This window comes from Vitis vinifera, chromosome 2 (genome assembly GCF_030704535.1).
Source record: "Vitis vinifera cultivar Pinot Noir 40024 chromosome 2, ASM3070453v1".
NCBI classification, from domain to species: domain Eukaryota; kingdom Viridiplantae; phylum Streptophyta; class Magnoliopsida; order Vitales; family Vitaceae; genus Vitis; species Vitis vinifera.
This window is the reverse complement of record NC_081806.1, coordinates 3199554-3212574: the sequence shown is the minus strand read 5'-3', so window position 1 is coordinate 3212574 and position 13021 is coordinate 3199554. Positions and strand designations below refer to the sequence as shown.

Here is a 13021-nt window from a genome sequence, read left to right as displayed (position 1 = left end):
CTTTGAGCAAGGATTGCTTGGCTTCAAGCACTTGATTCCATAGCTTCTTCAAACTTAGCAAAAGTCCCCTTCTGCTTCTTCGGTTCTCCATTTTTTCACATCCCTCAAAACCTCTCTACTGAAAACCTTCTTTCTCCTCTCCCATTCTCTCAGTCAGTACTCACTCCGATTTTCTTCCCGTCCAAGCCTCCACCAGCTCTACTGCTCTCCGTTCAGAGATGTCTCCATTCTAACCACCACCATGCCGAGGTAGCAATGTCTTTGGCCATGCGTCCCATGCAGCCCACTCTCTCTCACTGAGATCATCCCCCACTCCTCTGTAGAGATGGTGTCATTAACCTACCAAAAAAAAAAACCAAGTTTCCTGAGTAGCAAGAAAGTGGTGACAAAAATCCCATAAAATGCAATCAATAAAAGTACTTTAAAAAAAAACAAATGTAGGGTCTACAAATGGACATTTTTGTAAAGAATTGGATAACTCATTAAAAATGTATGTATTTCAAATCATTTTTAAATAGATAAAAATAATACTAATTTAAAATATTTGAGATTTTTTTTTCAAAATATTTTCATATTAATGAATCAAATCTCACTTTTGCCTATTTTATATACAATTATATAAATATATATTATAAATAAAATAAAATAAAATAATTGTAAATAAATAAATTTTAATTTTCGTATCTTTTGTATAATAACTATATAAAATATATAAATAAAATTATTAATATTTTAAAATAAAAAATATTTATACATATATCATCATTCATTTATTCTGCTCAATGTATATTTGAATTCAAAAATACAATATTTTCGGTTATTAATCATACAATCCTCAATTTTTTAATATAAAAATTAATATTATTTTCTATCTTGGTTACTTGAAAGACTTGTATGAAGATAAGAAGGAACAGAAAAAGGTAAAGTTCGTTGGTTTCATCACAAGCAGGAAGTCATGTGTGTAATTCCAAGGTTGGATCCACAGCCAAGAAGTAGTCATCACATCCCATGTTCAGGTGATTAATGTGGAGTGTATTGATGGTCCTGCAATGGTTTTGACTCCTAAGCATTACAAGAAATGCTTAGTTGTTGTTACACATACACTATCATCTGGAATTCATTTGTGTTCTAGGCAGTTTAAGAACAATAAGGTCAAGCCCTTCATTCTAACTAAGTTACATGGGTACCCAAAATTGAAGTCATTGCTTTGCAATGGTGGAGTTGATATGCAGTCTCAGTTGGAGGTCTGAAGGATGTTCAGGAAGTTCGAGACCAGCTCATCTTCCAATCAGATTCCACAAAGAGCATTGACTGGCAGCAAGTTGGCGCAACTCATTGGGAACCACCTCTTGAACCTGCACATGGATGGAAAAACATGAGTCCAAATGTGCTGAAATCTTTGTACATATGTGAATATCATGCTGGAATTAGTGGATCAGAGCAAAATACATCCTCTCTTAGTGAATCTATTGATAAGAATACCAGTGCCGAGAAGCACTCGAGAAAAGAAAACTAGGTGAGATTTCCAAGGCAACTATGGAGTTCAGTGGGTACAGATTTCCACTCAACCAATCAAACACTGTTCTATGTGGTTGTAAGTTGAAGAAGACATAATGGGTAATTGGCATAGTAATGCACGCCACCTACCTCTCAATCAATGCCCCACTCATGCATGGCCACCCTCCAGTGTACCACCTTGAAGTAAATATGTCTATCTTCCTCTTAATTCTTCATCCTTTGATGTCAAAATTTAATTTTCGAAACTCCAATTGTTAAAATCCAATTTTTAAATTTAATTTTTAAAACTTTAATTTTTAAATAATTTTTGAAACTCCGATTTTCAAATTTAATTTTCAAAACTTCAATTTTCAAATAATTTTCAAAACTTCAATTTTCAAAACTCCAAATTTCAAATAATTTTCAAAACTCCAGTTTTTTCCAAATTTAATCTTCAAAACTCCAATTTTCAAGTTTTATTTTCAAAATTCCAATTGTCAAAATTTAATTTTAAAAACTCAAATTTTCAAAAAAATTTCAAAACTCCAATTGTCAAAATTTAATTTTAAAAACTCAAATTTTCAAAACTCCAATTGTCAAAATTTAATTTTCAAAACTCAAATTTTCAAATTTAAGTTTCAAAAATTCAAATTTAAAATAATTTTCAAAATTTAATTTTCAAAACTCCAGTTTTCCTGTTAAATCCCACTTTGGTTTTCAAATCATTTTAAGTTGTTTCTTTTCTTCTTCCTTCCTTAGGGTTTATGGTCACCAAAAATTTCATTTTAATAAACTAGTCACATTTCCTTTCAGGTAAACATTTTCACAAATTTTCTTTGATTTTAAGATAATTTCTCGTTTTTCTTGATTTTTAATAAACATGAATGAATTTTTATAATTCCACAATAATGAAAATTATGGAATTAATTCATGCAAAAATCAATTAGGCTTTGGTGAGGCCCCACATATGAGTTTTCTCTTATATTTATTAATTGCTATGCTTAGTAAACATTGCTTGATTTTTGCCCTGCTATGTGACATGCATGTGGTTATTTTGTACTTGAACTAATCTTGTTTTCATGATGACATATTATTATTTCCTGTTAAGGTATACTCCCAATCCCACTTTGTTATTTATTCTCCATGCAAGATTGACTTCTAGTGTATGATTATTCTTTGGTAACTTGATCCTCGGACCCAAACTCGATTTTTTACAGACTTTTTTTTTTTTTTTCAAGAGTCACACTTAGGGTTTTTCTTTCTTATTTTGTTTTTTCCCTTTAAAAATAAAACAAAAATAAGTGGTGACTCCAAGTCTTTTATAAAAATCATATTTTTCAATAAATAAAAAATGAGTAGCGGCATCGAATGAGAACGCATGGAGTAAAATGTAGGATCGACAACTTATCATGTCATTCAAATCAATTGACAACTAGACTCTTCTATGTCGATGTTTCATTTCTTTCAAATATTTTATTATTATTATTATTATTATTTTATTATTTAGGAATTTTTTTTCTCTAGAAGCATTATAAAGTAAGAATTTGAAAAAAAAGAGTTTATTCTAGTATTAATAAGTTAAAAATAAATTCATATTCTTGATAATAAATAAACCAATAATAAATTTGTATTTATTATATAATATTATAATTATTTAATATAATAGCAAATAAAATTTATTATAAGAGTTTTTGAAATATAAAATGTTTTACAATATGGTTGTACTTTGATATATAGTATAAAAATAAATAAATAAACAATTATTTTATATTAAATAAATTAATCATAATTAAAATAATTAAATATTACTAAAATTATTATTTATTATTTGTTATTTAATAAACAACCTTATTACTTTTTGAATTGGTAATTATGATTAAATAGGATTTGTTTAACAATATTTCCTCTTAAAATTCTAGGAAATAAAAAAAATATTAATCTTATTTAAATAGGATTTTTTTTAACAATATTTCCTAAACTTTTAAAAAACTAAAATAAGAATCGTACGAGGTGTTTGTTTCTAGAGAGAAAGAAAAAATCTCAAATATTAAAATAAAAAAATATCTAAAGGGAAATAATAATTTAAAATTTTAAAAATTTATTTTCCTTGATTTTTTTCTTAATAAAAATGATTAATTGTCTAATTTTAAAAAATGATTAACCATTACCAATTTTAAGTGTATTGTATTATTTTTTAGATGAATATTACAAAAAAAAAAAAAAAAAAAAACAAAGAGTTTATTTATTTTATGGGCATAGAGGAACTCATCTCAATTCTTTTTCAAATAAAATTATTTATTATTTATAATTAATAAATAAGAAATATTAGTATACAAATATTAATTATTTTTTTAAATGATTAATAATTAAAAAATATTTATTTTAATATTAATTTTTATTAAAAATTACTTTATATCAATTAAATTTAAAGTAAGAAATTAATTTATTTTCCTATATTTCTTTTATTTTTAAATTTTAAATTAAAGAATCATATTTTCAATATAAAAGTTTATCTATTAAAATTAATTTAAAATTAAAATAAAATGAAATTATTCATTTTTTAAAAATAGAAAAATTAATACATAAAAAAGAAATCAGTTAAAAATAGAAAATTTAATACATAAAAAAGAAATCAGTAATATATTTATTTTTTAAAAACTCAAATTAAAAATATGATAATAGCTTTAATTTTTTTAATCCTAGAATAAATAAACTTCATAATTTATTTTAAGAGTTTTAATTTTTCAAGTTCATAAACATTTTTTTAACAAGTTAAGTATAATAAAATTTAATTTAAGAAAAATTAATATGATAATACTCATGTCCCGATGTTTATTTATATCTATAAGATATGTTAAAGATTTTATAAATTAAGCATAACATTCATTCACAACTTGAAGAAGAATATTCAAATATAAAAAAATTATTACATATAATTCAAAGAAGTAGGAACAATGTAAATTTCAATTGTATACAATAAAATCTAATCATCTAAACTATAACCACTATAGTCATGACGAGAAAGTGGACAGTGAGAATGAGAGGTAAACCAATGAGTGATAGAACGAGTATGATAAATGTGTCTGCAAACTGGGAGGATGATAATCTCATTTCCATCCGCAAACACATCAAAACATATATGACATTCCAAGTACATCTTATGCTCAGAAAACCTAAAAATAGGAAATAAATTTATTTGAACTTGGTTGAGTTCTATATTTCCTATCTGATTATTTAGTTCATTATTATTTTGTTCATTATCTGAATATATAGTATGTGATTTAATACATAGCTTTAAAATAAAATAACATAACATTAATACTACATTAATTGACACAACTATTAACACTATATAAATAGACTTCATTGTCTTCTCATGCAATAAAAAATGAGTCTGATGTGTGGCATGCAAAATAAGAATAAAAATGAATATGAACGAACATGTGTACTTGTAAAAAAAATACAATAATAAGAACAACATTAGTTTTTAGAAGAAAAAAAGTTTTTAAAAATAATAAAAAATAATATAAATTGTGTGAACGCAAGGATAAAAATATTAAATTTTTTTAAAATATCGGATAAAAATATTGCTTCTGAAACACTTTTTCAATTTTGCATTATTGATAATGCACATGTTATGCACGTGTAGTAGTTTTGCTAAATGGAACAAATTATTGGAATGCTCTATAGATAATGCACATGTTATGCCACTAAATGGAGCTAATTATTGGAATGTTTTATAACAAAATATGTTTTTTATATGTTTTGTTTTATAATTTGTAAAAATTCATATTAATATCAATCTGCAATTTTTTTTTTTAAAATAAAAATAAAATTAACACATTAAAAAAGAAATCGATAATATATTTATTTTTAAAAAACTCAAATTAAAAATATGTTAATAGCTTTAATTTTTTTTTAAATATTAGAATAAATAAGATTCAAAATTTATTTTAAGAGTTAAAATTTTTCAAGTGTATAGACATTTTTTTTAACAAGTTGAGTATAATATAATTTAATTTAAGAAAAATTAATATGATAATACTCATATCCCGATGTTTATTTATATCAATAACATATGTTAAAGATTTTTTAAATTAAACATAACATACTTTCGATACTTGAAGAAGAATAATCAAATATAAAAAATTTATTACATATAATTCAAATAGATACACAGGTTCTTCATTCTAATAGTTTCAAAGTATTTAAGAAAAAATGCATGTGAATACTCTTACATGCTTTGCCATTCCAAAATCTGCCAATTTCACATGGCCATTGGGATCCACCAGTATATTTGCTCCTTTGATGTCCCTAAACAGGATACAAAACTTACCTAATTAGCACAGATGTTCTAAGATGACTAAAACAGATGAGATTCATTGGGGGTGAGTAATGAATGATAGCCTAGGATAACCAAACCAACAATGTAAGGTGATCTGACTTACCCATGGACAGTGTTTTTAGCATGCAAATATGCAAGCCCTGACAGAATTTGTTGAGTATAACTATGAATAGCTATTTCACCAAACTGGCCATACTCTTGAAGAAGTTTATATATGGAACCACCATATACATATTCCGAATATATGTAGAGTTTGTCATCCACCTGTTCAAGGAATATAGCCAAGGAAAATTTCACATAAGCTGAAGAATCAATCGCCATCTAGTGATCTAATATAATGTAATGCAGATGAAACTTCAAAGGACAATACATAGCCAGATGCCAACTTTTGGTACAATGCACTTGTATAAGCATCCAACATTCAATCAAATGTTTCATTAACTGCAGACTACTGGCTTAAGTATAAAGTGACAGTGTACTGCAACTTCATAGAAGCTTCAGATGGTCGAAATAAGCATGAGAGAAGATTCTTTAGAATGATTAACCAATGAAATAGGATTACATCAAACTTGCAAGAGCATGAACAGCAATAAAGACAAAGATTACACAAGACTTACTGTCTCAGATCCATAGTATTGCACTACATTTGGATGACTTAAGCGACTGAGGAGCGAAATTTCCTGCCAAATAGCACTGGTAAGTTTATAATTTTTCCTTCAACTGTGCAAGAAGGTGCCAAAAAAAAAAAAAAACCAGTTTTTTTCTTCAAAACAAGTAAGTTTCCAGCGTATCTACTAGAGAAAACTTACTTGGCCCAGCTGCTGTGCACTTTCCTTTGACTTCGCATCATCTGAAAATAATGTAACCTCCTTCATTGCACACATCTCCCCACTTTCACTAAAGTCCAAGCAAAAGAAAAAAAAAAAGTCAGAATTATAAAGAATAATGCATGAGAAATAGCAGATTGCTTAAATTAAATAGACAAATGCAAGCAATCACTGAAAAAAGATGCATCTTCAGTTCAGGGATTTCAAAAATCCAAAGTTCAATAATGAAGTCAAACAAAAATTACATAATGCTGAAACGCATCATAATTACGAACAATGGCTGATTGTAATTTCAATTTTATGGCTTATTTATAGTGCAGAACTTCTGACTGGTAATAAAATTAATGTCTTACATGCAAAGATCAAATCAGTTATAAAATAAAACAACAATACCCTTCTCTAAAAATAAAGTTACGTGGGCATACACCCCATTTGGTCACAAACCTATTAAACCCAAGATATACATGCCCAAATGCGCCTCTCCCTAAGAGCCAACCCTTCTTCCAGCGTAATCCAGGGCTAATTGGGTTTTCCGCCCTACCAGGACTTTGTGGTACTGAGGGAGTTGTTGATGTCGAATATGTAGGAGAAAAAGGGCAAGAATTAGAAATTGTTATCAGTGGAAGGGGCAATCGGTGGCTTTGTTGCTTTCCATCATCAGGCCGGTTGGTAGGAGACTCTGCAGCAGCTGCTCCAGCTCGTGGATGAAGAGGGGTGACAGCACCACTCTGTATTCTGGAGCTGGGACCAGGGCTTGTCATTCTGGGACTTGGTATTGGAGAACACTCAGGGCTACACCTGCTGTGCGGCCAAAGCAGCTGTCCTGACAATGTTTAATATTCTGGAGCACGGTTCGAAGTATCGGCCGAGTCGGAATTTATATTGTGTGATTTAATACATAGCCTTAAAATAAAATAACATATCAGTAATGTTACACTAATTGTCACAACTATTAATACTATATAAGTAGACTTCATTGTCATCTCATCCCATTGAAAATGGATCGGATATGTGGCATATACAGTCCCCATATCGCACAAAATAAGAATAAAAAGGAATATGAACGAACATTTGTACTCGTAAAAAAAAATACAATAATAAGAACAACATTAGTTTGTAGAAGAAAAAAAGTTTTAAAAATAATAAAAAATAATATAAATTGTGTGAACACAATGATAAAAATATTTAAAATTTTCAAAATATCGGATAAAAATATTGCTTCTGAACCACTTTTGCAATTTCGCATTATTGATAATGCACATGTTATGCACGTGTAGTAGTTTTGCTAAATGGAACAAATTATTGGAATGCTTTATAGATAATGCACATGTTGTGCACGTGTAATAGTTTTACTAAATTGAACAAATTATTGGAATGCTTTATAAAAAAATGTGTTTTTTATATGTTTTTTTTATAATGTGCAAAATTCATATTAATATCAATCCGTAATTCATTTAAAAAAAAAATTAACACACTAAAAAAAATCAGTAATATATTTATTTTTTAAAAACTCAAATTAAAAATATGATAATACCTTTAATTTTTTTTTAATACTAGAAGAAATAAAATTCAAAATTTATTTTAAGAGTTTTAATTTTTCAGTGTATAGACATTTTTTTTAACAAGTTAAGTATAATTAATTTTAATTTAAGAAAAATTACTATGATAATACTCATGTTTATATCTATAAGACATGTTAAAGATTTTATAAATTTTGCATAACATTCCTTCATAACTTGAAGAAGAATATTCAAATATAAAAAATTTATTTATTACATATAATTGAAAGAAGTAGGAACAATGTAAATTTAAATTGTATACAATAAAATCAAATCATCTAAACTATAACCACTATAGTCATGACGACAAAGTGGACAGTGAGAATGAGATGTAAACCAAGAAGTGATACAATGAGTATGATAAATGTGTGTGCAGACTAGGAGGATGATAATCTCATCCCCATCTGCAAACGCATCTAAACATATACTACACTCTGAGTACATCTCATGCTCAGAAAACCTAGAAATAGGAAATAAATTTATTTCAACTCTGTTGAGTTCTATATTCCTTATTTGGTTATCTAGTTCATTATTATTTTTTTCATTGTATTTAATACATAGCCTTAAAATAAAATAACATATTAGTAATGTTACACTAATTGCCCCAACTATTAATACTATGTAAGTACACTTCATTGCCATCTCATCCCCTTGATAATGGATCGGATATGTGACATGTACGGTCCCCATATCGCACAAAATAAGAATAAAAATGAATATGATCGAACATGTGTACTTGTAAAAAAAATACAATAATAAGAACAACATTAGTTTTTAGAAGAAAAAAAGTTTTTAAAAATAATAAAAAATAATATAAATTGTGTGAACGCAAGGATAAAAATATTAAATTTTTTTAAAATATCGGATAAAAATATTGCTTCTGAAACACTTTTTCAATTTTGCATTATTGATAATGCACATGTTATGCACGTGTAGTAGTTTTGCTAAATGGAACAAATTATTGGAATGCTCTATAGATAATGCACATGTTATGCCACTAAATGGAGCTAATTATTGGAATGTTTTATAACAAAATATGTTTTTTATATGTTTTGTTTTATAATTTGTAAAAATTCATATTAATATCAATCTGCAATTTTTTTTTTTAAAATAAAAATAAAATTAACACATTAAAAAAGAAATCGATAATATATTTATTTTTAAAAAACTCAAATTAAAAATATGTTAATAGCTTTAATTTTTTTTTAAATATTAGAATAAATAAGATTCAAAATTTATTTTAAGAGTTAAAATTTTTCAAGTGTATAGACATTTTTTTTAACAAGTTGAGTATAATATAATTTAATTTAAGAAAAATTAATATGATAATACTCATATCCCGATGTTTATTTATATCAATAACATATGTTAAAGATTTTTTAAATTAAACATAACATACTTTCGATACTTGAAGAAGAATAATCAAATATAAAAAATTTATTACATATAATTCAAATAGATACACAGGTTCTTCATTCTAATAGTTTCAAAGTATTTAAGAAAAAATGCATGTGAATACTCTTACATGCTTTGCCATTCCAAAATCTGCCAATTTCACATGGCCATTGGGATCCACCAGTATATTTGCTCCTTTGATGTCCCTAAACAGGATACAAAACTTACCTAATTAGCACAGATGTTCTAAGATGACTAAAACAGATGAGATTCATTGGGGGTGAGTAATGAATGATAGCCTAGGATAACCAAACCAACAATGTAAGGTGATCTGACTTACCCATGGACAGTGTTTTTAGCATGCAAATATGCAAGCCCTGACAGAATTTGTTGAGTATAACTATGAATAGCTATTTCACCAAACTGGCCATACTCTTGAAGAAGTTTATATATGGAACCACCATATACATATTCCGAATATATGTAGAGTTTGTCATCCACCTGTTCAAGGAATATAGCCAAGGAAAATTTCACATAAGCTGAAGAATCAATCGCCATCTAGTGATCTAATATAATGTAATGCAGATGAAACTTCAAAGGACAATACATAGCCAGATGCCAACTTTTGGTACAATGCACTTGTATAAGCATCCAACATTCAATCAAATGTTTCATTAACTGCAGACTACTGGCTTAAGTATAAAGTGACAGTGTACTGCAACTTCATAGAAGCTTCAGATGGTCGAAATAAGCATGAGAGAAGATTCTTTAGAATGATTAACCAATGAAATAGGATTACATCAAACTTGCAAGAGCATGAACAGCAATAAAGACAAAGATTACACAAGACTTACTGTCTCAGATCCATAGTATTGCACTACATTTGGATGACTTAAGCGACTGAGGAGCGAAATTTCCTGCCAAATAGCACTGGTAAGTTTATAATTTTTCCTTCAACTGTGCAAGAAGGTGCCAAAAAAAAAAAAAAACCAGTTTTTTTCTTCAAAACAAGTAAGTTTCCAGCGTATCTACTAGAGAAAACTTACTTGGCCCAGCTGCTGTGCACTTTCCTTTGACTTCGCATCATCTGAAAATAATGTAACCTCCTTCATTGCACACATCTCCCCACTTTCACTAAAGTCCAAGCAAAAGAAAAAAAAAAAGTCAGAATTATAAAGAATAATGCATGAGAAATAGCAGATTGCTTAAATTAAATAGACAAATGCAAGCAATCACTGAAAAAAGATGCATCTTCAGTTCAGGGATTTCAAAAATCCAAAGTTCAATAATGAAGTCAAACAAAAATTACATAATGCTGAAACGCATCATAATTACGAACAATGGCTGATTGTAATTTCAATTTTATGGCTTATTTATAGTGCAGAACTTCTGACTGGTAATAAAATTAATGTCTTACATGCAAAGATCAAATCAGTTATAAAATAAAACAACAATACCCTTCTCTAAAAATAAAGTTACGTGGGCATACACCCCATTTGGTCACAAACCTATTAAACCCAAGATATACATGCCCAAATGCGCCTCTCCCTAAGAGCCAACCCTTCTTCCAGCGTAATCCAGGGCTAATTGGGTTTTCCGCCCTACCAGGACTTTGTGGTACTGAGGGAGTTGTTGATGTCGAATATGTAGGAGAAAAAGGGCAAGAATTAGAAATTGTTATCAGTGGAAGGGGCAATCGGTGGCTTTGTTGCTTTCCATCATCAGGCCGGTTGGTAGGAGACTCTGCAGCAGCTGCTCCAGCTCGTGGATGAAGAGGGGTGACAGCACCACTCTGTATTCTGGAGCTGGGACCAGGGCTTGTCATTCTGGGACTTGGTATTGGAGAACACTCAGGGCTACACCTGCTGTGCGGCCAAAGCAGCTGTCCTGACAATGTTTAATATTCTGGAGCACGGTTCGAAGTATCGGCCGAGTCGGAATTTATATTGTGTGATTTAATACATAGCCTTAAAATAAAATAACATATCAGTAATGTTACACTAATTGTCACAACTATTAATACTATATAAGTAGACTTCATTGTCATCTCATCCCATTGAAAATGGATCGGATATGTGGCATATACAGTCCCCATATCGCACAAAATAAGAATAAAAAGGAATATGAACGAACATTTGTACTCGTAAAAAAAAATACAATAATAAGAACAACATTAGTTTGTAGAAGAAAAAAAGTTTTAAAAATAATAAAAAATAATATAAATTGTGTGAACACAATGATAAAAATATTTAAAATTTTCAAAATATCGGATAAAAATATTGCTTCTGAACCACTTTTGCAATTTCGCATTATTGATAATGCACATGTTATGCACGTGTAGTAGTTTTGCTAAATGGAACAAATTATTGGAATGCTTTATAGATAATGCACATGTTGTGCACGTGTAATAGTTTTACTAAATTGAACAAATTATTGGAATGCTTTATAAAAAAATGTGTTTTTTATATGTTTTTTTTATAATGTGCAAAATTCATATTAATATCAATCCGTAATTCATTTAAAAAAAAAATTAACACACTAAAAAAAATCAGTAATATATTTATTTTTTAAAAACTCAAATTAAAAATATGATAATACCTTTAATTTTTTTTTAATACTAGAAGAAATAAAATTCAAAATTTATTTTAAGAGTTTTAATTTTTCAGTGTATAGACATTTTTTTTAACAAGTTAAGTATAATTAATTTTAATTTAAGAAAAATTACTATGATAATACTCATGTTTATATCTATAAGACATGTTAAAGATTTTATAAATTTTGCATAACATTCCTTCATAACTTGAAGAAGAATATTCAAATATAAAAAATTTATTTATTACATATAATTGAAAGAAGTAGGAACAATGTAAATTTAAATTGTATACAATAAAATCAAATCATCTAAACTATAACCACTATAGTCATGACGACAAAGTGGACAGTGAGAATGAGATGTAAATCAAGAAGTGATACAATGAGTATGATAAATGTGTCTGCAGACTGGGAGGATGATAATCTCATTCCCATCTGCAAACGCATCTAAACATATACTACACTCTGAGTACATCTCATGCTCAGAAAACCTAGAAATAGGATATAAATTTATTTGAACTCTATTAAGTTCTATATTCCCTATTTGATTATCTATATCATTATTATTTTGTTCATTGTTGGAATTTATATTGTGTGATTTAATACATAGCCTTAAAATAAAATAGAATATTAGTAATGCTACACTAATTGCCCCAACTATTAATACTACATAAGTACACTTCATTGTCATCTCATCCCATTGAAAATGGATTGGATATGTGGCATATACGGTCCCCATATCGCACAAAATAAGAATAAAAAGGAATATGAACGAACATGTGTACTTGTAAAAAAATACAACAATA

General features: G+C 28.0%; 2 protein-coding genes across 2 annotated transcripts; both read right to left on the bottom strand.

Moving 5' to 3' along the window:
- Nucleotides 1-5672: 5672 nt before the first annotated feature.
- LOC132254847 (mitogen-activated protein kinase kinase kinase YODA-like) lies at nucleotides 5673-7492 on the bottom strand. The gene is made up of 5 exons (XM_059741446.1): nucleotides 7114-7492; nucleotides 6652-6739; nucleotides 6460-6522; nucleotides 5946-6106; nucleotides 5673-5811 (listed from the first exon to the last, which is right to left on the bottom strand). The coding sequence occupies exons 1-5, from the start codon at nucleotides 7428-7430 to the stop codon at nucleotides 5706-5708; spliced, it is 735 nt and encodes a 244-aa protein (XP_059597429.1). The 5' UTR covers nucleotides 7431-7492; the 3' UTR covers nucleotides 5673-5705.
- A 2198-nt stretch (nucleotides 7493-9690) lies between these two features.
- LOC104881672 (mitogen-activated protein kinase kinase kinase YODA) lies at nucleotides 9691-11510 on the bottom strand. Its single transcript, XM_010662639.3, has 5 exons — nucleotides 11132-11510; nucleotides 10670-10757; nucleotides 10478-10540; nucleotides 9964-10124; nucleotides 9691-9829 (listed from the first exon to the last, which is right to left on the bottom strand). The coding sequence occupies exons 1-5, from the start codon at nucleotides 11446-11448 to the stop codon at nucleotides 9724-9726; spliced, it is 735 nt and encodes a 244-aa protein (XP_010660941.1). The 5' UTR covers nucleotides 11449-11510; the 3' UTR covers nucleotides 9691-9723.
- Nucleotides 11511-13021: the final 1511 nt, after the last annotated feature.